The sequence below is a fragment of the Embiotoca jacksoni genome, unplaced genomic scaffold (assembly GCF_022577435.1).
Source record: "Embiotoca jacksoni isolate LCO1_2020_lvr unplaced genomic scaffold, fEmbJac1.0.p SCAF_47, whole genome shotgun sequence".
NCBI lineage: Eukaryota > Metazoa > Chordata > Actinopteri > Embiotocidae > Embiotoca > Embiotoca jacksoni.
Genome location: NW_027185400.1, coordinates 873,274 through 896,167, shown reverse-complemented (window position 1 = coordinate 896,167; position 22,894 = coordinate 873,274). Strand labels below are relative to the sequence as shown.

The 22,894-nt window shown below is 46.5% G+C and overlaps 1 protein-coding gene across 1 annotated transcript in view; it reads right to left on the bottom strand.

Moving 5' to 3' along the window:
- LOC138210572 (insulin receptor substrate 1-B) overlaps nucleotides 1–22,894 on the bottom strand; it is a 40,370-nt gene that overhangs the window by 10,987 nt on the left and 6,489 nt on the right. The window contains exons 2-3 of the mRNA XM_069169800.1: nucleotides 18,197–18,498; nucleotides 14,656–17,875 (exon numbers count right to left, since the gene is read on the bottom strand). Of these exons, the coding sequence (XP_069025901.1) occupies nucleotides 14,656–17,875; nucleotides 18,197–18,498 (3,522 nt within the window). The remainder of the gene's footprint in view (nucleotides 1–14,655; nucleotides 17,876–18,196; nucleotides 18,499–22,894) is intronic.

Sequence of the window (22,894 nt, the reverse complement as noted above, 5' to 3'; positions counted from 1 at the left end):
TGATGTCACAAACGTTGAGCTCATGTCAAATGTCCGCCAGCACGGCCCACTGTCCAAACCTTTATACGGAGGAAAGCCTGGGAATGTCACACTTGGAAAAAAGTCAACCAATCAGAAGAGAGGGCCATTGATGCCTTAAAGAAACCGACAAAAAAAACCAGCCTGTTGTTGGTGGGACGCCAGAGAGACGCTTCAGAGATATTAAAGCGACAGTGAGAAGGTTTTTGGTACATACAACCACAGAAATATCTGTGAAACGTGTGAAATGAATGAGCACAATCCACTAAGACTAAGAGTTTTAGTTCAAGCTTTCTAGCTACATCTAATGAAATCAAATAACTACAGACAACAAAATCCTAATGATCCTAATCCTAATTATTCAAATAATCAAATTTGAGAAAACAGTAAAAAAACATAAAAAAAAGATTTATTGTCCAATCAGTATAGTCCAAGATAATTAATAATCCTATATGATGCAGAAAAGCTTTAAATTCTCATATTCTAACTTTTATGTCAATATATTTAACTTAAACCTTTAATTAATGCAGAGGGAATTTTCTCAAATCAATTTTAAGAAGAAGTATCGAAGTCAAAGTATCGGTGCCGATATTGAAAAATGCTCCAGGCCTCATTAATCACGGTTATGTACATTTATTACTCAGGTATTGACTGAATGGGCTGAAGCTGACTATAAATGTCAAGTGAACTGCAGTCAGAAAACCGATGTGCCCGTCTGCTTCTACAACACACAGTCTCTCTCTCACACACACACACACACACACACACACACACACACACACACACACACACACACACAAACACACACACACATGCACACGCACACGCACGTCCTGTTCCCAGCAGTAATTTGGGCAATTTAAGATAAAAAAAACAACACAGGAAGCCGTTAGTTGTACCGCTGAGGCCCGATGACGGTGTCGGCGCCGAAGGCCGAGGTGACGCTGAGGTGAGGCGGCACTCTAAAGGTTAACGACCGTTCCCGAGCCAGTAATGGCAGCAATGAGCAAACATCTCTGCTCCTTCATTCGATCTGATGAGTCACATAATGCGGGTCGAGGTACTGTTTGTCCCTTCTGTCAGTTACCTAATAGACAATATCATATGTAAATGAACACACACACACACACACACACACACACACACACACACACACACACGCACGCACACACACAGAGCGGGTAAATCCAGAACTCGTTGTCCACGTGACCAGATTGGAAAACGTTCGTTGAGGTGGTTGTTCCTCGGAGACGAAATCAGATTCTCGACTCCTTGTGGACACTTTGAGCAAAGCAGCAGAGTACGATGACCCCAGTCGATGTGTTAGGATTACGTAACCGACGTGTAGGCTGTGTGTGTGTGTGTGTGTGTGTGTGTGTGTGTGTGTGTGTGTGTGTGTGTGTGTGTGTGTGTGTGTGTGTGTTGCGTCTATAGTTCCCCTTCAGGCAATCATTGTTGAGCAGTCCATACGAAGCGGCGAAGACGGCTCACTTCTTCTCTGGTTCTAATTTGGATACGCCCAGTTTCCCAAACTCAGCTTCTACTTTGCAAAGAAGCGTTTCAGGCTCCACGATCGATTGGACGAAAACTACAAATCAAACAGGAGTAACTGAAAACACCCGGGAGCAAAAGTGATCAGTTAAACCCCCCCCCCCCCCCAAAAAAAAAAAAAACAGCAGCAGCTTCAGCATCTTCATTAAATTTTCTTTTGGAAGAAATACACCTGTGACACTTGAAAACAGGTTAACAGAATAGAACAAAAAAAAAAAGATGAAAATATATCTCGGGAGTTGTTTCTCTAAAGTTGATATTTGAAACTTTACATGTATTGTGGGGCAGGTGCACTGGATTGTAGGGTAATTAGATTAAAAAAAAAAACGTCAGCTCCTCTGGGAATAACTTGACCTCTTGTGCATGAGTCTCAACCGGATTCACACCTGCATGCCCTTCGGCTGCCCCCGACACAAACTTTGACCTCCTCTTATTCCCTGACCCCCCCGCCCCCCCGAGCGATCCAACACACACACATGCACTGGAACCACAAACACACCAAGTGAAATAAACAGTATTATAGCATGACACACACACACACACACACACACACACACACACACACACACACACACGTACGTGGTGTCCATGTGAGAAGTGGCTCGTTAGTAGACGGTAATCAGCTTAGCGTTCTCCGACGCCCACTGGGGCTAAGCTCTTTACAGACAAACCCAGTTAGAGAAGGAGCAGCTGACACACACACACACACACACACACACACACACACACACACACACACACACACACACACACAGATCATGGTGGAGACATGGGGAGAAACACGGCGGCGTTGTTGACATCAGGACAATCACCTGTGATGGAGGAGGGATATGTGTGTGTGTGAAGGGTGGAGAGGTGGGGGGAGGGGGGAGAAGGAGGGGATTTAGATGGCAGGAGGAGAAAGTAAAAGAAGCCGGGGAACAAACTCCGAGCGAGAGGAACGCAAAAAAAAAACAAAAAAACAAGTCAAATAAAGCATAAAGGGAAGCTTTCCTGGGAGAGTGTGTGAGGAGGGAGGCCGACAAATAAGAATGAGTGTGTGTGAAAGGAGGGAAAGCACTGCCTCCTCCTCCTCCACCTCCCTCCTCCTCCTCCCGTGCACTCAGTAACCCCAGCGGGTTGGTGGGTGGCTGCCCTGTTCTTTTAGGCAGCGCCCGACGCTCCCCGAGCCCGGCATACATCCCATACCACAGCGCACAATCGGTGCTCTGTAGCCGGGATCACGCTCATACAGCAGGGCTGGCACGCTGCCAGGCAAACACACATGTACATATACAGTTGGAAACACACACACACACACACACACACACACACACACACACACACACACACACACACACACACACAGAGGATACGGAGCACAGCGAGGGAAGTTTAACCCGAATAAACTCAAAGAGTGACTAATCAATCATTTAGAGGGCAGAAAGTAGTGAAAACTGCCTTCAGCAAGTTCCCAGAGCATTATGGGAATTTTTTCACGTTGTTTTGTTTCGTCTAAAATATTCGACTCATACTTGAACAAACTGGAGGAAAACATGCTGCGGTGAATGTTTGGTATTTCTGTTCAAATGAGGAACATCTCCGGGATGGAAAACTGGTGGCGACGAAACCCGGATGCGACGAGAAACCCGGATATTTTTTCTCGCTTTGAATCGCGGTCATACACTTTTTTTTCCCTGTCCCTTTCAAAATAAAAGTTCATCGGACTCGTTTACCTGCTGCAGAAGAAACTGAATCCGCCTCGACTTTGGATGGAAAAGAAACGCTCTCGTTTCTGATCTGAAATGCAGCAGCTCCGCGCCGACTCGCTGGAAATCTGAATCGAGATGGGTGTTTTTAAAACGATTGACCGTGCAGCCCTTCGTGAAACTCCCCTTCAGGTGAACTGTAAAAGGTTATACTTTAAAAGCTTATTACTACAGTTTGGTATTCCTCTGTAACGTGTTCACAATGTCGGTGATTATATTCTTTGTCAGCCAACACGTTAACTCGAAGGCACCTGCTAGAAAAAACAAACCGCTCTGCAGCGATTTATTAACGCTGAGCTGTGATCTGAAATCCTTCCTCTGATCTGAGTAAATCAAATCACGTCGCGCGCACCGTCTCCGACGGACGGCCTCGGCTTCGGTTCGCTCGTTCAAACACAGACGAAACCAAAGCTCTGCGCTACGTGACTGTGAGAAAAGTAAAAAAAAAAAAAAAAAAGGTCTGGAGTGGAAATAAAAGAAGAAGAGAGCAGACAAAAAGTCTGGTGGGAAGAGGAGAAAAGACAGGAAGAGGAGGAAGAAGAAAGAGGTCTGGAGAGACGAGGAGGAGGAGGAGGAGGAGGAGGGCAGAGGGGCTTTGTTCAAAACAGCAGTATTGACAAAAGAGAGAGCTGGTGTGTGTGTGTGTGTGTGTGTGTGTGTGTGTGTGTGTGTGTGTGTGTGTGTGTGTGTGTGTGTAGACCACTGCCAGGTCAGTGAAGGTTACCTTGGCTATTAGTCGAGAAGCTTTTGGCTGATCTCTACTTCCTGAAAGGTGATTGGCTCAGATGATCTGTTTTGAGCTTTTCTCATTAAGAGGGCAACAGAACTGAGACGTTCAAGTGTGTGAGTGTGTGTGTGTGTGTGTGATTTATGGGTATGTTTCCATGCATGTGTGTAAACCAAACAAACCTCTTTCATGTAACTAAAGAGCCTTGTAGTGAGAGTAAGGTGTGGCAATCAAACACTCATCTGTCAAATCCAGTTCAGTGGTGTAGACACACAAAAACACACACACACACGCACACACACACACACACACACACACACACACACACACACACACACTTGGTCTGTCCAGCGGCGCCTCTTTGACTGACCAAGCTGCCAATATAATTCACTCCCCTGCCTCTGTGTTGTTGTGTGTGCCAAACGAATGTGAATAAGGCACTAGTCAGTCAAAACATGACCAGAGTACTGAGCCATTAGTCGAGGTTTTACTACCTAATTACCATTCGCTTGGCCGGGATGGTCACCAGGAACACACACACACACACAGAAAAACGAAAGGGCAGCGATAGAGATCCCGTCAAGGAGCCTTTGAGCAAGTCGTTTAACCCTCAGCTGGGCCGATACGAGGCGGAACAAAGGGAGTCATTTCTGATAAGGAGCTGCTCTTCTATCAATTATTAAAAACAACACATTTCTCCAGTTTCATAAAGCCAAAGGAGAGTGAAGAATATCTGAGAGCATATTCCTGCTCCAGTCAATCTTTCCGTGATCTGTTTTAATTCACCTTTTATCTGATTGGTCAGGAATTTGACGGGGAATTTCTAAAAGCAGCTCTTCCTCAATCCTCAAACCTTTGCTACGAATCCAAGTCTCAAACGAGTCGCTTTCAGTCCTACAATACTCAGAGCACCGAAGGGGCCGACGCTCCATTATTCAAGGTGCTGTTGGATAACAGTGTGCTCGGTGCTCTTGATGCAGATACAACAAGGAAACGGACGTATTTTCTTACAGTCGTCGTGATTCAGGAGAAAACTGACGTTGGATTTTGCAGCCTTTTTAAAAAAAAAAAAAAAAAATCACCTTTTTGTTGTTATTGTGTCGTCTTTGAATGAGGCGGCTGCTAGTTTTCCTTTACCACTTAACTTCTAATTAACATTTCATAAACTATATTTAGTTGCATTTTATTTGGTTTAATAGCTATATAATGTCCCATTATGCACATTTCTTTGTGAAATATTCTGTAAAAACCCAAATTTTATTTTCGTAGTATGCAGGCCAGCATGTTACTCTGGCTGTTCTGACCCACAATCCTCTGTGCAGCGGAGGAGGAGGAGGAGGAGGAGGAGGAGGAAGAAAGGAGGAAGGAAGAAGAAGACAAAGAAGCAGAAGAAGAGGCCTTTAAAGGAAGCGTACTCGTTCCAAATCACATCCTTTTTCCCGTTTATTTCATAAGTCTTTCCACGGATCGCAACGAATATGAGGATCAAAGTTCAAGGCCCTTTTTTTTATTTTTTTTATCATGAAGCAGAATGTCACAATTGTAGACATACCACATGCAACAGTACAGAGTTTGTAAGTTTCAGCTGCAGTAAATAATAAAAGTAAAAGGAGAAAAGGTTTGCAATTGAGACATTTCCTTGTTCCATCTTTTCTTTTTCAAGCTTCAAATACTGATAATATTCTTCAAAAATCATCAATAAATACACTATTGGTTGGACTCTAAGAATAATAATCTATCTTCAGCGTTGGCCTGATGACTTCCTGAACTCAACACTAAACGCTCACCGAATCAACATGTATTCACACAGGATCTGATCTGTGACATCACACATCTATGTTTAACAGCCAGTGAGAGAGTCTGAATTAATTGATAAGGCAGCTACGCGTTTGTGGATACGTGAGCATGTAAGCGATACCCGTGAAGCGCAGCGGACGGCGGATGTGTCCGATACGTTAGGACCCGGAAACGAGATATGACCCCCTACAGGGCGTGTGGAATTACTGGAATTATTCACACACACACACACACACACACACACACACACACACACACACACACACACACACACACACACACACACACACACACACACCCTTGTGCTATCAGCTGATCTGTCGCTCTTCAACTTCATGTGATAAGCTCAAGAATGAAGACACTCAGGTCCGCTGCTGTCGCTCTGATCTCGTGAATACACAGTCAAAGTCACACGCTTATAACAAAAGACACTTTTTTCATCTCTATCAGCAAGATCACACCAGGTCGGTGTGGGTGGGTGGGTGTGTGTGTGGGTGGGTGTGTGTGTGTGTGTGTGTGGGTGGGTGTGTGTGGTGTGTGTGTGTGTGCTTTAAAAAGTGCTGTGTAGCCTGGTCAAGGTCTTGAGAAGAGGAGGTACTGAAAACAAAAGCAGGCGGTTGATAATGTGTTGGCAGGCAGGAGGGTGGAAAAAAAAAAAAAAAGGAAAGAAAAGAGAGATGAGCAAGGAGCGGGTGAATTTACTTCACCGGTAATCGCCACGGCAACAAACACAGACCACAATCAAACAGGTTTTTTTGGTTTTGTTTTTTTAAGTATAATGTCTGTTTTTGTCATCTTACACAACCAGCCAAATAAATAAGATGTAATTCCTAATTATAAGTCACCCGCACTTTGTAAATTTACCTCACATCCTCCCTTTGCCCGATTAATCGTCACTTTTTCAGCCGCTTCACGGAAAGACCTTTTTGATGTCTGTCAAAATGAGTCAGCGTATAGCAACAGCATGAAAGCAAATATGTAGAAGTGACGGTAAACATCACGCATGCACGGACGCGATCTGAGAACCGGGAGAAAAAAAAATTAAAAACTTCCATCCGAAGACAGAGGACAGTGTTTACTCGGCAGTTTGACTCATCAGTGGGGAAATTCGGTTTAGTGAAGAGAAGGGTGTGTGACGGTTCAACAAGTGAGCAGACACAGACAGACACACACACACACACACACACACACACACACACACACACACACACACACACACACACACACACACACACACACACACAGGAGATTTAGTCTCCATTCATCCTGCAGAACCAAATCCTCCCATTTCCTCCTCTCCCTCACACTGCACTCAATGGAAGATTAGCCAGTGACACAGAGGACCTCAGGCACCATCTGAGAAAACACACACACACACACACACACACACACACACACACACACACACACAAGTCAGAAACTACGTTTAATTTATTGTAATTAATGTAACACGTTAAGCTGCTCCTTCTCCTTTTGATTGATTTTCTATTAAAGACTGAGGTGGTGTTATCCCACGAATGAACGCCTGATGGCAAATCACGTTTAGGCCACACGTCTTACTTTGTTGCCTCAAAGTTCACCTGCCAATTGTGACAAGTGATCAAAGGCCGTGTGTAGAAATGGGCGATGTACAGGGGGTCTGAAAAGAGGAAGTCCCTTAACGTGCAATACCACTGGAGACCACTAGGGGCTGACGACAAAAAGCCTCTGGCTCCAATAGAGTGCCATTCAGCTTCTCATAAAATACTAAAGTCTCATCCCCCCCCCCCCCCCATAAGTCATTGTGGTGTTATAAGTTGAATTCACTCCTTCTGAAGATAATTGTGTAATTAATCAGATATTAGGCCTCAAAAAGAGCTATGTTTAGTGTGTGTGTGTGGGGGTCTGTTTGTCACCCCCCCCCCCCCATCCCTCCTCCTCAGCTGATCCAAATATAACTCAAAAAAATAACAAGCTGGCACTCGAGGCTTCATATCGACAGTTCAAATAACGATACGTGATGTCACAGTAAAAATAACTCCGAACATGATAACTTTCCAGAGCTAGAAATATCCTGTCGCAGAGAAATCACTGCATAATATTTTGGTGTCTGATAAAGCCTGAAAAGTCACAGATCTATTTGAGTTAAGTTTACAGTGCTGCGAAGAGTCTGATTCAAACAGAAAGATGTTTGGTTTACAGAAGCGAAGTTCAGCAACGACAAGTAGCTGCATGTTTACAACATGAGCCTGCAGACTCAAAGGCTTATTCAGCTTAAAGAAGCTGATCTCCCAAAGTGCAGCTAATATAAACACAGTTCTCACGTGCATTAAAAAAACAAAAAAAACTCTGAGAACGCAGAAAAAAAAGGTCTCGATATCCTACATGCAGCAGAATATCACAGTTAAAGGAAATATTAATGCAATAAGAGCAAATAATTGAAATCTACTCTGCTCGTTGACATGCACGTCCAGGCAGTTTCACCACGCAGACGACACACACACTGCAAAACATGCCGACTTGCACACGTGCCGGGAAAAGCTGAAAATACGAAGCCGAGCCGCTTCGTGAATGCAGTTATGAAATTTTTTTTTAAAAAAGAGGTGTTCTTTGGACCTGGGGACAAAATGAAGAGTCCAAATAAGAGAAGTTGTACTTTGTTTTGTGACCAACGCCCACGAACGTTATATTGTGACCCTCCAACACCTGAAACCGCACCCGTCGTTCAGCCCGTCACTCCCCGTTGTACATTCAGCACGTTCTTTCCCCGCAGCACGACTCCGCGGCGGATCTCCGCGACGCCTCCGGATGCGGCGACGAAGCGGCTTCACGACGGCGCGTTCGCTTCACGACGGCCGCTCTGTACCGTTGGCCTCCCGACCGCTGACCGTCGCCGGCCTTCGCGGCGTCGCGCTGAACTCCGCAATAGTGAGCAGCGGTGTGTGTGACAGCCCGGTCAGCCGTCACAAAGCTGTGTGTGTTCGTAATCAACCCGGATTACTCCTCCAGCCCTTCGGATTTCGCTTAATTGGACAGGAGGCGAAGGGGCTGTAATGAGACGATGCTGATGCTGCTGCTGCTGCTGCTGCTGCTACTGTTGCCGTGGCGGCGCGCACGGATGACCTCGTAGCTCGGTTTGAAGTCAGTGGAGGACAAAAAAAAATAAAAAAAATAACACGGCTCAGCCTTCACACATACACAACCTTCACCAAAACCCAAACAGAGTGGAGTTGTTGCTACGTGCGGTGTGAGTTCGGCGACTCCCCGAACGGACCACCCAAACAAAACCGGACTTCAAAAATAAAAAAAAGGTCCTCGGGAAGGTTTGTGATATTATCCGGAGAAATCTAAACACAGAAGTCAGGAATAATATTAAATAAACACAGAAACATGGCCTTTGTTTACTCAGACGGGAGAGGAAGCGGGTTCAGGTCTCTCCGATGTCCTCGTGCTGCTGTTTTCGGCATCTTCCCGCCGTGGATGGGTGTACCTAATTAGCCCAATTAGTCTAATTAGCCTAATTTGGCTAATGAAGGAACGTCGAGTGCGGTGCGGAATAATTCAAGCTCATTTCCATCTTAATATGGATTATGTAATCATGAAATGTACGGGTGCAGCTCCCTCCTCCTACTGTTTGTTCATATCCATACGGTCCATTATACAACAGTCGAATACCAAAAGGGGGGAAATCTGGGAGGCTAATTAGTCGTTAAAATCCGGCATTAGGAAATTGCTGTGACTAAATGCTTGCTTTTGGTCTTTTAGCTTGGGCGTCTTTGATTTCAAAAGGGGTCAGACTAAATGAATAAATGCTAATTTAATAGAAAACGAGGCTGCTGAAAATAACCAAACGGCATTCGAATTCTTAGTAGCGGTTTGATTAACTGGCAAAGAGATGCAGGAGTCGCAAAGTCGCATATCGGCGCTGGGTTCAGCCTCCACATGTTCGTTCCTGCTGTTTGGGCTCCACATCTGTGTGCATTTACACTCTGCATGAATGTGAGCTGAGGAGGAGCTCGATGTGCCTCCAGCATTAAGCAAAAATCACAACAGATAAACAAGTCCCATACACACACACACACACACACACACACACACATATATATATATATATATATATACATATGTATACACGCTGTGCCCTGAGCCTCACCCTCTTCGGGGTCATGCTTTACAAAATGCTACTAGTGCTGTCAGTCTAACCTAGTGTTGGCTTGGATTACACAGCCAGCATGACAAGCCCGTCGGACACAGAAAAACTGGGTTTCGTGTGGAGGGCTGAAAGTACGTGTTGTTTGTTGCAGAACCGTCTTCAGCTGCTGTAAAGTGGTTAATGCCTGATTGAATGATTAATTTATACTATAATTTAGGTTTATTTTAACATTTTTACATAGTTTCGACTGTAATTTATTGGTTATAAAGACACGGCGTGTTAAGTTGCTGTGATCTAAACATGCAACCACATCCTAAAAGTAAAGTCAGACAGGACAATAGGGAAAACAACCCAGATTCCCTCCAGACAACTTTTAAGACATAACAAGGCACGGCTCTGAATAATAATTAGTGTCGGATGCGTTTTTAAAAATATTAAATCAGCTGGTGTAATGTTTTGATTCAGTCTCATTTAAAAAATTCAGAGTATATGACATCACATGTTGCTCAGTTGCATACCAAACCACTAATTGGCTAAAAAAAAGTAGCTCTGATTAAATAAACAAATCGTGTCTTAGATGAGCACAGAAAAACTTTCCAGCCGAACTCCACACATTCAGCACAGTGAAGGTCAAACACAGAAAAGAGGCAATTAGACGCAACAGCGACAAAAGGGCGATAAACAAACCCACAAATTATTCATGTAAGAAAAAAGGTTAAGAGTAAAATCATCAAGCCAAACTTCCAAGCAAAAGCAGTTTATACAAAACAATGTGACCGTGTGGCTGGTCTTAGCAGTTACTTTGGTGAATACAGTTTTATCACAACTGAAAGAAACTATAACCGAAGGAAGAAGAAGAAAAAAAAAAAGGGCTTTAAGCACGTTTGCTTATTCATGGCGACTTTAAGGAAAAGAAAACAAACCAACCAGCTGCCAGCTGGCCTGAGAGACGCAGCAAAGTCACCAATACAACTATGGACATGCTACTCCAACTAAAATTCACATTTATGCTGCTTTTGACTTGTTTCGGTTGCCATCTCAGTACTTTTAGTCTTAAATTAAACTCCATTTCTGTTTAGGATCATTTACAATTCATACATTTTTACAGTTATGATTACTTATTAAGGGTTAAAGACAACAGACTAAAGTCCTCACAACTTTACAAATGGCAAGCAAAAAAAAAAAAATCCATAAAAAAATGTATCAGTGTAACAATTTGAAAAGTGACTGAAAACTGGAGAAAAAAAAAAAAGATCCCGCGAATATTTGAAAATACTGAGACCAAGGCGGTGTTCACACACGTCCTGTGGAAACTGATCCAATTGGTCAGTTATGCATGAGTTTGGCCCAATTAGGCAACAGTAAACAAATGTAAACCGCTTCACCCGGATTATCTGTCAACAACAACGTTCATGTTGAATTTGATTTGAATATGAGAAGAATATCTATAGCAGGTAAATCTCAGTCTTTGTATTCCTGACTGATTTACTGGGTTATTCAGGCTAAATTCGACACTATATTTGTTTGCAGGCTCTTCCTGCAAGAAACTTCATCCTTATGGGGGAAGTGATTTTTCCCTGGGAAGGAATTATGAGGGCTACAAGTTATTTTGAGACTGGAATAAAGATCCCCCCTCCAGATGGTAGAGAAATAAAATAATTGGCTGGTGAGGGACAGCTGGAAGCGCAGATAATAAAACTCTCTCACATGGTTTCCCTGGAGGAAGTTGTGGGAGTGGTGGCTGATTTAATTTAAATTAACAGTTTGTCCTGAAAAAAAAAAAATCCTCTCTGTATCATAAACTAAAGTTTCAATCTGTTCTGCTGAGAGCCACAACACTCCTCCATTAGGTGGGAAAACACACACACACACACACAGCTGCGTAAAATATAGATATCACAGCCGCCGTCTCAAACACTTTGGCTGAACTTGCCGCTCAGACAAAGCAGCAGCGACAAATTTTTTTTATTAGATTTTTCAAGATTTGGAGGGAAACAGCCGGCCCTGCCTTTCCTCATTATTGAAATCATGTGAGGTTATTTTTACTCACTACATATTACATAACCGCCGTCCAATAGGATTGTTTCTGGCACACGTCCCACTACTGATGTTCAATTTTAGCCTTTGGCCCACGGTGCCAAAAGAACGCACCCCTGAGACATACACAGTCTTTTCCTATACAAGCTGTTGCCTGTTGAAGGGGGAAAAAAATAAAAATCTCTGTAATTACAGCAGATCTTTAAAAAAAACCACACAGGAACCACACGGACAAGATAATTAATCGTTTCTCAACTGCAGAGAGATTGGTTGTTGTGTACCATCTTACTCTAACTGTAAAGACATGTCGTCTCAGCTGGAGACAAAAATCTGTTTTCGAGCGTCTCTGCAAGCGTTTAGAGGACGGGCTGAAAGCACAGTGTGAAAGGGGAGGAGGACGAAAGGCATAAAAGACAAGAGAGGGTTTTCATGAAAAAAAAAAAAAAAAAAAAAGTGGAACAATAGTGAACAGAAGGGAGGGAAAGAATTTCAAAAATCTATCAGCCTAGATGTCGGACGAGGACACACTGTGACGAATAAGGACAAGTGGTCCGATAGAAGAACAAAGACAGCAAAGAGGAAAATAAGAAAAAAAAAAAAAAAAGATCAAAAAAGACAGAAAAGCTGTAAATTATAGAGGGCAAAAGCAAAAAAAAAAAAAGTTTCAGGAGAGTCCGGTAGTCTTGAGGCTCGGCCCTGCTGAGGCCCGCCAGCCCAGCGCGGCAAAAACACTTGAACAAAAGGATCATTTATTGGAGGAGGAAAGAGGGGGAGGCTGAATTGGAGGGATGAAAGGAGGGGGGAACACTGTACAGAGGCATTTGAGAGCTGTGTGAGTGAAACACTGGCCCCATCTCAACATTCACAGCCAATGTGTAACATTCTCCCCCACGCTGCCCCGCTGACGTCCTCAGCAGCCAGAGCCCATATGGTCCCACTGTGGCCGCCTGCTAGCGTTACTATTTTGAATACACCCAAAACGCCCACCGCTTCCACCGTGTCGGCCTCCGTTTTCCCAATAAAACCAACACGGAGACGTATGGATGGAGGGGGGCCGCTCGTCCATTTCCAGTTGAGGGATCTGTGAAAAACCGAACGCCGAGCTCCGCCGTGCTGCACCAGACCGCAAGATCCCATGATGACTTCTCGCTAATGCCTTAAATTCTTCATTAAATCCAACTGTGGGAGTCGAACTATGTAATTTTTACCACAAAAACCCGAGAGGTTTAAGTCCAACACAACCTAAATCATGTGGAAGCTAGCGGGGCTACATAAACAACAAGGCCTGGCAGGATGCATTCATCACAAGAGCCCCACTGTGGAAGGGTTAAGCAAGACTACTGAGTGTTTTACTGATGCATATAAATCCACATCTCCATTTAAATGCTGCTCTATCTGCTTAAACTGCAGGCGTCTATTTCTTACAGGCCAATTTAGTGCAGACAGTGGTTCAAAGAGAATGTTTTTCTATGAGGGAACGTCTCACAGTGAGTTACTTGAGGCATTGTTTAGCTGTGGTGGTCCCCCCACAGCTAGAAAATGACTGCACACAGTAGGAAAAAATGTAAATACAATGAAAATCCATCATCCGACCTGACTGACCTCACTCCTCAACCAAAAAAAAAATAAATAAAAAGATTGACAGCGCTGCAGTTACGGCACAACTGTAGATATATCAAATGAAACGGCGTCTTTGGAGCCGTACACAGTCTTATTAAGCGCATGCCAATACAGGAAAAATTATTTTCATAAAACAGTTTTTTAAACTCTATAACAGGCTAAAAACCCAGAGCTTTCAGTTTGGATCAACTCGAGCACAAATCATAGAAAACAATACTTTTACAGCCAAATCTACAAACCTGCCATGTGACTGCTTTCATATTTTCCTTTATAAAATTTTAGGGGTTCTAGAAACTCATAGTAACATAAAATCTGATTCATAAAAAGTTTATTTTTTTAAGTTGACAGGTCAACGGAAAACTGGATCAGGGTTCAAATGTATTGAACTTGGAGAGGAACGCTTCAGTGGCACGTCTGGATGGTTCCTTTTGCGACATGTAGCAACACTGCTATGAGATGTTCGTGACAGCCCTCCTCTATGAAAAAAAACTAACGGCTCAACCGGAGCAGAAGGAGTCCGACGCTTGTCACATACAACAAACGTCTCGTGGATCTGTAGTGAAACACCGAAAAGGAAGCGCTGAGCTGAGGTGGCTCCGTAGCACCGAGAACGCTTACACAAGATTCAAAAAGCCTCCCAAGCATCAATACTCGTTTCCAGGATATTGATATTCATTGATATTCAAATGGGCCGTCTGGCCTTTAACACCTGACATAATCACATCAGGTGAAGAGAGTGCGTAGACCGAACCCCCAGACAAGGAAATCAGATTATGAATTGTCATAGCAGCCGGTCGATAGCTCATATTGTGGATTATGTGGACACTCATACAAATCAAAACATTTTAATCTGGCGCCTGGTAAAGTTTGATTACAGGCGTAGATGGAAAGGGAGGCTGTGCTCCATTGGATTATGATGAAAGCATATTAACTTTCCTTCTGAACCATGAGACAGAAAACATGTACATTAAGAAGAGAAAGGGAGACGGCAAAGGTTGAACAAAAGAAAGGAAGTCAACCCTTACCTGTTCCCTCCTTGGTTCCATTTTGATGTGTCCGCAGCTCCTCTGATTTGTAGAAGTCGATGCTGGCGTACGTGTTGAGGCTCGAGCTGTTGTTGTTGCCGACTGCTGCGCCCACTCCCCCGACCACGGATCCGGCACCGAGCCCAGAGAAGAGGCGAGATGGGGCCTGGCTCCCCGAAGCTCCATCCAGGCCCAGATGGGGGCTCTCTTTGTTGGCCAAGTCCAAGTCTATGTAGTTAAGGCCTTGCTCTGTGGACGAAGTCTGAGTGTTCGTGGGAAGCGACGGCTGTCCAGGGAGGGGGAACTGACTGGGGGAGTCAGTCACAGCACCATTCCCCCACAGCATGCTCTCAAAGCCCAGCCGGCGGGCCACGGCTTGGGTGTGTTCTGGAAAGAGGGAGGCAGTGGAAGAAGAAGTACAGGTAGAGGTGGGGAGGGAGGGCGCGGCAATGAAGGTTTCTGAGCAGTGCCGTCTGCGTCCTTGGGGGTCGGCCCGAATAACTTTGGCCCCCTGGTCTGGGTTAGGCCCTGATTTGGCGAGGGGGAAGTCTAGACCTCGTGACAGCACTGGAACAGGAGGATCAGTCCTGGTGGGAGATGGGACTTTGGGGGAGACACTGGGTGATTGCCGAGGGACAGTATTGTTATTCAAGCCGAAAACCATCTCTGTGTAGTCTCCGCAGGTTGTAGGGGACTCGGACTCGCTCACTGATGGAACGCTTTCTCTGCTTTTCCGTAGCGGAGCCTCAGCAACTTCAGCCCCCTCTTCACGAGGGCCAGCAGTAGCCTCGTTACAGGCTTCAGGGGCATGAGCAAGGGATGGAGGCGTGGGAGGCGTGGGAGGCGTGAGGAAAGAGGGGAAAACTAGTGGGGTGAGGGAGAAGGGTGAGGGGGACGGAGAAGGACCCAGGTCCATGTTGACATACTCAGAGGCCGCTGGGGGAGAGATGGGGGCAGAGGGGCTACGGGAGAGCGGTATAAAGTTCCCTAAGCAAGAAGTTGGCCTGTGTTGAGGATGCTGGCTGCTGGAGCCATGAGGCAGTGATAAGCCATGCCGAAGACCCCTTCCGCGCCCTCCCCCAGCCCCAGCCAGGTTACACTTCTCCCCCTTGAACTCTATGCTTACATACTCCCCTGGGCTCTTAGGTTCTGGGGGCAGAGGGTTCTCACGGACCCTGGGAAGGGTGTTAGCCTTGGACACATCAACAAACAGGCTCACCGGTCTGCTTCTAGTATGGCTGCCCTGCTTGGACAACCCGCCAGAGCCCCATCTCTGCTGGAGCTTACTGGCATCTTTGGACTGAGCTCCCCCAGTCGTGTTACTCAATGCCTGAGAAGTCCGGTCCTCGCTCTCCCCGAGGCTCTCGCTGCTGGCTGAGCTGGAGGAGTATGAGGAAGAGGAGAGTGACAGGTGGCGTCCGACCACCGAATTGCCTGCTGCCTGTGTCTCCTGACGCCCCCCTAAGGTTCTACCTCCACCCATTCCCCTACTACTACTCCCATTGGGCCGTCTGCCCCGTCCGGGCCCGTCGTCAAAGTGTCCGGCAGAGGGGTTATGTTTGTATGACCGGGGAAGGGAATAGTAAGAATATACCATCTTGGGGGCTTGTTGTTGTGAACTGGTCTCCAAATGGCAGGTGTACTCAGGAGGTGGAGGGCTGCCATTTACAGAGCGAGTGCTAATTGGAGACATGTTCATGTAGTCGCTGCCTGCCCTGCTGTCCGCGCTGCCACTGCCCACCCAAGCCCCTCCGGAAAGACCTCCACGCTGGTCAGGGGAGCAGCTGCTGTTGGGGGACATTATCATATAGCCATCAGAAGCTGGCGGAGGTCGGATCTGCTGTGGAGGAGACACGCTGTTGTTCGGAGTCATGGCCATGTAATCGTCAGCAGGTTTGGAATCTAAGTCGGGGACGGAGACGGCCAAGGACTGAGACAGGGATACTGGAGGCTGTGTGACTCCAGGCAGCATTGACATGTAGCCATTGTCCACACCTATATCGACACCACCACTTGCTGCACCACCCCCTTCAGTTTTGAACTCCCCTGCCACGTCCAAGTAACCTCCTCCTCCTCCTCCTCCTCCACCACCTCCTCTCCCTGCTGACCCAGCACCCATGCTAGATTCCCTCTGCGTAGAAGAGCAGGTGGAAGTAAAAGACTCTCGGCTGGTGCTCCTCGACATGATGGCATAATCGGCCGAGTCTTCGTCCGCCGGCTCCTCAGCTCTGCGCTGACGTGGGGCCAGCCTTTCCAAGGCCATAGGAGGTAGGGAGGCCCGCTTGCTCAGCAGCCGACGCTCAGCTTCACATTCACGGCTGGAGGAGCGGCGCAGCACTCTCCTGGTCTGGGGTTGAGCACCACAGGCCGGTGTTCCTGGTGCAGGCAGGGAGCTGGACGCCGAACTCCCCTGATTACTGTTGCCGCCGCCGCCACCACGTTGTCCCATGAGGATGTAGTTGGCGCTATCCTCGCCAATGGACTGACTGTCGGCGCTACCAACAGAGCTTCCGGGGAAGCCCGGGGACGGGAGGAGCGTGTGCTCCCCAGGACTAGAACCATACTCGTCTGAGGAGCCGTAGTCACTGGGTGAGCCTGAGACAGACGCACGATGAGAGGGGACACGACTGTAGGCACCAGACCCCTGACCAGCACCAGTAGAGGATGTTACGCCTCCAAACTCGGAGCCATGCCCAGAGCTAGATGAGAGACTTGGGGCTGGGGATGGTGCCGGGGTGGAGATGGAGCGCATCAACCCGAGAGGAGTTTTAGCAGTCGTGGTTGGGGCTGAACGGGCGGACTTTGTTCTGAGGATTGGGGTGGTGGAGCAAGAGCCGTTGGTGGAAGGGCTAGAGTTCACGCCATGGAGCGGTGTCGTCCCCGCCATCCCGTCCTCCCCTTTCCCGCCATCACTGGCAGTGCGAGACCTCGGGAAGCTATGTCGCGGGGTGGGAGAAGCGTTGGCACTGGTGACCGCCGCTCCGTTGTTAACCCCTCCGGGAGGCTCGGTTCGCGGCCGGCGGGTGAAGCCGACCTGACTGGGGGGAGGGTTCGAGTGATGGCGGCGTGAGGGAACACTGATGGGGTTGGAAGCAGTAGCGCCTCCTCCAGGACCGGAGTTTGACTGAGACTTGCTGCGTTGACGGAACTCCTCGCTCAGTGCCTTCATGGCCTCTAGCAGAGTCTCATGCATGTTCTGGGCCACCACAGAATCCTCCACCTACGGGACGTGACACGAAAGCCTTTTCAAATAATCAACTCAAACCATAATTGCAGCAGAGAGTGAGTGAGAAATTTAACCGAATACTTTTTGGTCACCTAAATTCCAAGTTGACGTCAAAAGAATTTTCTTCATTTACGGCTGCCTTCAGGGATTACTTTAAAAGCATTTCCAAAACCTGAGACCATAATGTAGGGTCACATGAACCTTAACTTTGCCATTTCTTGCACTCTGTTGATTACTGGCTCTTCACGTACATAGGGAGGATTGCAGGGTGAAAGAAACTGTCAACATAAATGAAACTACAGATTACAGGCTCACCTGCATCCAGAACTCGCCCGGGCCTGTTACGGCGGAGCGTCCCACCTCGACGAAAAAGAAGTTTTCCGAGTGGCCGCAGCGTCTCACGTTCATCAGCTGCAGCACCACAGCAGCAGCATCGGAGTTAAGCTTCACGAAGTTGACCGTCTTGTCAGTCAGGCAAAGGCGGTAGATGCCAACCAAGTTCTTCGCCTGACCCAGGCCTTTGGGCCACACCTTCACCTGCCACACCTCTTTGAATGCAGGTCCAGGATTTGGCACTCCATAATCCCCTGCAGCCCCGCTTTCAGTGGGATTCTTACCTTCAGAGACAAAACAGAGACAGAAGGAGGTTAAAGGAGGAGTTTATGACTGGATGGAGAAAAGAAAAAAAAAAAAAGCACCAATTAAAGTGTTGTGGAGAAAGATTAATGAAGAACACGGTTTCTTAAACTGCTGCAACAAAGCACTGACATGACCTTCATGCACCTGAGAACAAAGGAAACACCAGGTGAAACCACCACTATTTACCTGCGAATGAAAGGAAAGGAGCCTTTATTGTGCAAGATGTGCTGATATGAGCTTTTCATTACATTTTAGACCGGATCTGAGTTCAAGCCTGGCATGCACCAGCTTGTGAGACTGGCTCCGTCTACCTACAGGCTCCAATACACCTGGGGTCTCACTCGTCAGCCGCAGGACAGAACACACACACACACACACACACACACACACACACACACACACACACACACACACACACACACACACGCCAGCAGTGTGGAAAAACTGTTGACAAGTGAAGCGCAGCTTGCAGAATGATGACGAGTAAAGAAAAACAACAGTTGTGGCAAAACTTCAGTGTACCAACTCGGAAAATGCTTGACAAGTGAATCTTCTCCAAAAACCAAACAAATACCAACTGATGGCAAAGAAACCTGAGGGCACACACACACACTTGAAAAGCTCCAAGAGCCATTTTCTGACAATAAACTGGCTTTGTAAACTCATAAATCGCAGTGTCTTTAAGCAGCAGTACAGGCAGTCCATTCACCCTTTGTGTTAAGTGTTTTGTACTCGAGAGGGGAGAATGGTCTTGGGGAGATTTGATCCTGGGCTAGTCGGGGCCAAACAAAGGCAGGGGACTTATTTAACCACTTCATATTTGCCTGCCTGTTTGGTGTTTTAAGTTGCCGCATTGTTCACAGATCTGAAGCAGGAAATGTGCCTGTTGTCCCAGGAAAGTGCCTCGCTGTGAAACTCATTGTCAGCAGCTGGGGACACTGGCTGTGAATATATATCATATTTACCTCGAAGCTCATTCACTTCAACCCACAAAGGACTTCACATCTGTTTACTAAAACGGATCCTTCTGAAAAACATTGTGACTCAAGTTTAGGGTGGATTGTTAACCTCTAATAGTGGAACCACCCAAAAAGAAAGTTCCTTAAACATTCATCTCATGTACCACATTACCTGTTTTCTCACTGTCATATTGCCAGGTTGGATTTGTCTGAGCACGATCACTATCTCGAACACCAAAATAAACCAGCTTCAGGACAAGACTGAGGAGACAAACCTCTACAAGGAGGCTTTGCCCGCTCCTTTCATGGGAACAGGATGTTCTTTGTGCATTAATGCTGAACTTGAGCACCTGCTTTATGAGCCAACCACATCTGGCTTATTGAAATATTGATAGGACAAGTGATTTTTTTGTTTTTACACCTAACTGGGTTAAAAGTCATAGTCACACAACGGTTGTGGCAATCTCCGAGTTAAGATTTTGGCCCAATCGGGTTAATCAGCCGAATGTACATGCAAATGTACGCTGGTGTGTGCATGCTTCCTTCTCCCGTGCCCCTACTGCAGATCCTACAATGACAACCATATGTAGACAAGAAGCCTCAACGTGCACAGCGAACGCCATATTAACTGAGCTTCCGTTAGGACAAACGTTTCCCCAGATCATCATCGCAAAAAATATATATATTTTTTTGTAATATTTTTAACTTGTGATTGCATAAGAGGGAGAAGTATGAAGTGACCCGCTGGGTCTTCTTCCAGTTTGTGCCCCCACCCCAAAAAAAACCAAAAAAAACATTGGATGACCGCATCGCAACTTGAAAGAAACCAAGAATAGATGTTTTGTTGGAAGCCAGTGAGGCTGCGGCTTAGCGGCTCTGTGTGGCGGCACTCCCCCCCCTACATTAGATGACTCACTCAAGGCCATGCATGGCTGTTTCATGTGCTGCTTTCTGCTCTGTGTGCGAGGACCTCGGTGCAACAAGCCCTTGTTTGCTTCCTCGATTTAGATTTACAACAGGAAGAGATGGTTTTGTGACTTTTCAGCGGGGACCACGGGAATGAGGGACTGCAGGAGATCGCATAGAGATATCAGAGAGCTATTAAGTAAAGGGAAAAGGGCTTTTTAAAAGAATCTGTAAGGAGGAAAAAAAACAGGGTTTATTTAAGGGTTTCTTGGGTTAAAAACGTCTAATTACAGGCTTACCTTATTCTAGAATAGATTTTTTTTTTTTTTGGGCACATTCCTTCTCGAGATCGAGTAAGATTGCAGTCAAGCATTTTCCTCAAAGGGTATCTTTTCCTGTTCGAGAGCCCATTTAATGTGTCTTGAGGAGGGCACAAGTGTGCTGTTTGTTTTGAGTACAGTTCAGCCTTAAACCTCAGCTGCGCGCACACACACACACACACACATATATACACACACACACACACACACACACACACACACACACACACACACACACACACACTTGAGCTCAGGGCCACTCTGGCTATGCACACTCTTCGATGGTGCTCAACAGCAATGAAAACCTTTCAGAGGTTTAGCTCAGATCCAGCAGAGATGCAGGCTGATTTACGCCTATCAAACATCGCAGACCTTTGCTCATGGTTACAGAAAGCTGGGCTTGATCCCACACAGAGCCGTGTGAATTATAGATTGCCCCTTGGCTTTCCCCTGGGTGTGTGGGGGGGTCTTTCACGGTAGTGTGGCGCTCAGCGGAAATGGCCTTACTTTTATTTCATTTTTTTCCACGCCCACTTTTCATACAAAGGTTATCAGGCCGTCTGCTTCCGTGCAGCGCGGCACCACCCCTACACAAAATAATGAACCCTCCGAAAAACATGCACACGGAATGGCCCTCAGCCAGAGATAAAGCTGAGGGCCGAGACCGGATGCACATTAAAGCAAAATACACCTGGAGGTAATGAAGCATCTGCTTGCTGGTTGAATAAGGGCCGTGCGTGCAGAGAAACGCCGACCTTGATTACACCCTTGAAGGAGCGTGTGTTCGGGGTCAAACGGGTTCACGCGAGGTGATGGGATTTATTTGAGCGTCGTATTTCCCTTTTTAGCAGCCTGTAAACAAGTTACACTGGTTTATTCACGCGCCACTTCTTTTACGTCGCTTTCTGCCGTGACCACACGTGAAACCTGCAGTGTGGCTCGAGAACCTACTCGGGCAACACTGGCGTCTATTCACGGGGATTTATTTGCTGTGCTTGCGCTGCCTCCCCTCCAGATCATAGACCGTACATAAAGAGGCCACAATCTAACCCAATTTTCTCAACTGTGATTTTAAATAGAAGTTGAGTTAGTGGCACTGAGGCGGGGGCGGAGGGGGGGCAGCGTCTCCTTTTTTTATTGCCTCCGAGGGAACAGGGAGATGGGTGGGAGAGCTTTGGGGGTATAAGGGGTGCTGTGTTTACCCTCGAGGCGGCCAGATGCCTGCTGGGACATTGACAGCTCCTCTCTGGGAGTGACAGGCTGATTATTGTTATGGTTATCACACAAATCATAAGGAAGTAGGTCTTGGGCACGGTGCCACCGGGAACAATTCAATTGAAGAGTTTTGGATTTGAAATTTAAAAGCTCTTTTTTTTTGGGGGGTCGAGTGTCTCCACCGTCTTTGCTACCTTTAAGTTACAATCAAGCAACAACCTTTAGGTAATAAGTTTCTATGAAAAACTGTTTGGATTTGCTGAAAAGGAAAGTTAGATGATTCAAATTTATAGTAGGACTCCTTCTTAGTTAGCTAATGCAGCCTGTAAATCAGGGAAAACTACTCTGGCGATGAAGCGGCTGCCTCTCGCTGGGTTTCTGTTTCAAATTTCTGACCTCATTGGCCTAACACGCCGTGCTGCGCCATAACGCCGCGAAACACTGCACAGAAACTTCTGAGGGATAAACCCCCACAATTTCTACCCTCCATCTCAGCTACTGTGCATCCAAATACCCCCCCCCCTCCCACCACCACGTGCCCTGCCAGCTTACCAGTGCAGATAGACAGGAGACAGCTGTGCACTTTTTTATCCTCGCACACACTTTTTTTTTGAGAGAAGCGAGCCACCCAGCGATGAAAACAGTTGGGTCTAATCTCAGGCTGCCATGTGAACCCGTTTCCCTCTTCTTCAACTCCTCCACTTCCTCGCCCTTCATCCATCTCCAACTGTCGGTAATCCCCCCCTCCTCTATCTGGGCCCACACTCGGGGACACAATGCTTCCCCAACGCCAGCATCTGCCTCAGGTTAATTCCACATGTGGTTTTTGTTAGCCAGATACAAAAACATAGAAAACACACACACACACACACACACACACACACACACACACACACACACACACATAAGTACATGAAATTATCGGTGACGCATCGGCGGTTTGCCGTCCCCTGACGAGACACGCAAAAGAAGCA